Source organism: Pteropus vampyrus, unplaced genomic scaffold (assembly GCF_000151845.1).
Source record: "Pteropus vampyrus isolate Shadow unplaced genomic scaffold, Pvam_2.0 Scaffold47, whole genome shotgun sequence".
Lineage (NCBI taxonomy): Eukaryota > Metazoa > Chordata > Mammalia > Chiroptera > Pteropodidae > Pteropus > Pteropus vampyrus.
Genome location: NW_011888828.1, coordinates 7,131,780 through 7,136,407, shown reverse-complemented (window position 1 = coordinate 7,136,407; position 4,628 = coordinate 7,131,780). Strand labels below are relative to the sequence as shown.

The 4,628-nt window shown below is 38.8% G+C and overlaps 1 protein-coding gene across 1 annotated transcript in view; it reads left to right on the top strand.

Moving 5' to 3' along the window:
* LSM6 (LSM6 homolog, U6 small nuclear RNA and mRNA degradation associated) overlaps positions 1–4,628 on the top strand; it is an 11,782-nt gene that overhangs the window by 1,871 nt on the left and 5,283 nt on the right. The window contains exon 2 of the mRNA XM_011359412.2: positions 3,991–4,106. Within this exon, the coding sequence (XP_011357714.1) occupies positions 4,013–4,106 (94 nt within the window). The 5' untranslated portion in view covers positions 3,991–4,012. The remainder of the gene's footprint in view (positions 1–3,990; positions 4,107–4,628) is intronic.

The window sequence follows — 4,628 nt, the reverse complement described above, 5'->3', positions numbered from 1 at the left end:
TGTTATGGAGGGCTATCCTATGCTTTGTAGAAGGATAAGCAACGTCCTTGGCCTCTATCTACAAGAACCAGTATCACCACATCCTCATACAGGACAATCCAAAATGTCTCCAGATGTTTTCAAATGTCTCTGAGGGTAGGGGCAACATCTCCCTGGTCAGGAACCACTTGCTTATAGGGATTATTTCGGGAACTTTATGTAAATTCCAGTGCCCCTTGCCTAGAGAGTCTGACTAGTCTGACTAGGGGTAAGCTTCAGGAATCTGCATTTTATCAAGCATCTGTTGATTTGGATGCATCTGGTTCTTGGACAATATGGACACATTTGTTTTCTTTGTCTTTCTTTCAGTGGTCAGTAGTAGAGATGTTACTATGTGATAGCTGCTTAAATGCATGGATGATACTGTACTAGTCGCTGCCCATAGTTGGGAAAAGACAGAGGTTTTTCTTGGCACTGCCCTTAAATGCCTCTTCCCAGGCTTGGCCAATATGCTTGAGTAACAGGGATACCAGATGAGTAAGACATTTTCCCTGTCCCTGAGAAGCTTAGAAACTACTGTGGGACTTAGCACATGCAAGAATAAAATACAGAAATTGTTGGTGAAAGGTTTCAGGAAACACGATTTTCTCCACTAAGACTGGTCAGCTGGAAAGGAGGGAGATATTTAGAGAGCTGTTCTCAGGTCAGATGCCCTCTTAGACACTGATGTGTTGGGCTAAAGCTGGTTTTACTTGGGTTGTAATGTTATGTTTCATAGCAGTTTTTTGCTTTTCAAATTTTTTTACCTTAAACTGTAAATACTCTAAGAAGAAATGAAAGTTCACAGGTAAACATTTCCAAGAAACAATGATTTGCATGTCTTCTGCTCAGTGACAACTCAAAATCACATCGGATGTATTTCTTTTCGTTTGACCATTATATTTCTTCACAGGCTGGTTTACAGTACTTCGTGACATTAGGTATCACCCCCCCATCTCCCCCAGTGCTACCCTCCAACTGGATCTCCCACTGTCTGGCCATTCCCCAGGTTTAACAGGAGAACCTTGACATTCAAAAGGGCAGCTGTGTCTTTGAAAGGGTTCCAGCTTTGTGATGAAGCCTTAGTGCTGCTCACCACCTCACAGGTTGACTGCATGAATTGCTCGTGACTCTAATACTTGGCACATAATTGGATGAATAAAATTGGGTTTTTCTCCCCCATTCTTTTACTAAAGAAAATCTCTGCAGGGCAGTTTGCAGATGTTCTCATACTGGATCTCTCAAAAGCATCTGACAGAAAATACACTGCCTTTGACTTAATAGCCATGTATGAAAATAGGTCATTTAAAACAAGCCTGAGTAGGAGTCAGGGGATGGACAGGAGGCATAGAGCTTTAAGTTTGAAGGAAGAATTTTATCAAGGTGACCTTGCAGAAAGGACGCTTTTTTTCTCTTACATGTTTATGGTTCAAGAGGCTTTTCTCTTCAGAAATGGTCAGAACTGTTCCTTCTGCCTTATCCAATTTAAAAGATGAAAACTTAAAATAATGTGAGCCAGGTGATGGGAAAAATTGTGATGTCGAGAGCAATTTACTCATACAAAATGGATTTATGGGCCAGTCATTAAATAACAGAGAGTACCAAGAAAGGCTAATGAAGATGAATGTAAAAGATATGGTCTCCTAAAGTGAAGGATAAAATGTGTTTGAAGCAACATCCTCTTTCCAAATAACTTTTAAAATATATTTTTTCAAGAGATTTAGCAGAATATAGATGCTCTAAAGAATAAATGGGAAGCTTGGTATTAGTCTCTCTTTTCATGTGGCTTAATAGTCTTTTGAGGGAGAAAAGACTTGTATAAAAAAAAAGTAGATAATATAGAAGAGTGAATGGTGACGAGGTATATCAAATACAACCACATGTGAAACTTTATGATGCCAAAACAAAGTGAGATGGCCCATCTCCACTCTAAAGTAGAATGCAGAACTCATGCAAGTTTCTGCCTTAAATCCTCCTGCGTCCCTATCACCATCACAGTAGTTCCCATACTTGCCAGCTTATGAGTCTTTGAGGCTTGTGCAAACGGATTCCTGGGTCCCTACCCTAGATCTCCTGAATCAGACTCTCTAAATGATGCAAACGATTCGTGTTTGGGAAATTGACCTAGCAGCTCAAGCCCAGGCTCTTTGAGCCTGACTTGCCATGCTCCTTAGGAATATGGCTCTGATCCCTTCTGTGGCTGCAGCTTGTCCTCCTTGCCAGTGTAGAGTTTCTTGAACCCAAACACTGACCAGTGCCTTTGCTAAGATTTCTGGTGGACTCCTTTTCATATTCAGCTCAGGTGTCACCTCCAGAAATCCTTTCATCTGCCAAGCCTGGGCTAAGTGAGTCTCTATGCATAATTCTACCCCAGGACATAAATTTTTTTTTTTTTTTAATCTCCATTTATTATTTTTTTTGCCTTTGGAGTGTAAACTCTGAGAGCCCAAGGCCATGTCATATTGGTGTTACATCCTCAGTCTATGTGCCTGACACTTAGGTGCTGATGAAAGTTCAAAGTGTTGAATACCTTCAAAAAGAAATCATTGTTAATTGGGGTAAAGATGAGGCTTAATGGCAGATGTGTGATCTTTGATGAGTTTAGAAGAAGAATATATGTACTTTTTAAAAAGATGAGGAAAGATAATAGTAATAACATTTTAGAAATAACTAACACCATCAGTTAACTAATAGTCTAGGTTTGTGTTTTTGTCATTAACTTTGACTTTGCCCAAGATAGCTAATATCGCTGTGAACTAGATTTTCAGATCATGATGCATCTCTTTTTCTTTTTTAAACATAGAATAAGCAGCTAGTTTGATCTCATTCTTGTACATGAAGAAACTGGCATGATGGGATTTAGCATCTGATAGGAAATGGACCTGACTCATGAGTCAAGGCTGCATCAGGTCTTCAGGGTTAATAGTCTCTCTAGAGCCATTCAGCCACAAAAACAGCACATGTTCAGGACATAAATAAGGCAGTTTATAGATGAATGGGAAGATTTGTTTTTACTAAACTCATTAAAGGTACTGAATCTGTTACAGTATTTACTTTGTAATTGTTTTCCTTGTGCTCACAACAGTGTAAATAAAATTATTGTGTGGTCTGAGTCCTGAATGAATGATTGTCCAGATTACTAGTTGTAATTTCAGTTTTATCTGTTGAGACTGTAACTAAAAAATACTGGCAGTTCAGTGGAAAAATTAAATTAAAATTTGCTGAGCAAAATAATCAGTTGATCACATTAAAAAAAATTTTTTTTAAGCCTTGGAGAGATGGAGTGAATGGGAATAGTTCAAATAACAGCCCTAAATTCAAGAACAGTTTTTGAAACTTGTATTTTCTGTTACTTAGGTTGTTGACTTTTCTTGGTTAAAAAAAATCATTTAACTTGAATTATAAGCACTTTTGTTTACTCACGCCCTTTAAACAGGCATTTTCTTCTGGATCCCAAGTTAAAGGTCAGAGCCTGTGAATACACATTTTTTAATTTCCTTGAAAATATGTGTGTACAAACACATTTATTGAACAAATGAAAAGCCAGTAATCTAGCACTCTAACTTACCCAAACTGCTGAGCATGCAAAGTCACTTTGAGAAAATCTCCAGTGTTCCTAAACCTCGAATTTAGATCATCGAGTGGGTGGACGTGGACTAAAATAAGCATTGCTATTTTCAAAAGAATGTTTAATGGACATTTTGATTGAGCGGGGTCTCTTTAAACATCATCTTCTGTGATGACGCCATGTCATACGGTTGTTGTGAGGACTGATGAGATAATGCATGGAAAACACTTCGCTTAGTATCTGGTTCATGGTACTGGAAACACGTTAGCTGCCAGGCAGTGGAATAATGTTAAGTCCTCCTACGTGCTCCTTTGGCACTTGATTTCTTATAAGTATGTTAAGGGCATCAGGGCTCTTTTGTTGAATAATTAACTTTTGTCTTTACCTTTATTGCTCCTTTTCAGATTTCTGATCAGGATTGTTAAAATGAGTCTGCGGAAGCAAACCCCCAGTGACTTCTTAAAGCAAATCATTGGACGTCCAGTTGTGGTAAAATTAAATTCTGGAGTGGATTACCGAGGTAATATTCTCATGCTTCATCCTCCCTGGTGTAATTAAACGAGTAAATGTGACTTACTGGTTTTTATTAATCTTGTAAACATATATACCCAGTAGATCAGACAACATTGATTGTCCACAATTTTTATGCCAATTTTTTCTGCCTCTGAGATGGTACCTTTCAGAGAGACAACTCTTACACGAGTGTGCACTTCTGACTTCTGGTGCGATTTGTGTGGCTACTGTCTCCTGTCTCTGCTTTGAGATCGTGTGTGCCTAAGCTCCCTGGTAATAATAGCCAGAGATACCCACTCACCTATGCGTGAACAGGTGGATACTGAAGATCACCTTGGCACAGCAGCACCTGTGTCTGCAGAAATATTCAAGATTGCAAGCAGCTATTTAGGTAGTATCATTTTACAGCACGAACTTCTCACTCACGCAATATGTGGGTTATCCAGAGACACCTTTCTATTCTTTTGGAGAATACATTTTTTAAGGCCATGACTCTAACGAAGTTAACTTTGTGGGAGGAGTGGTTTCA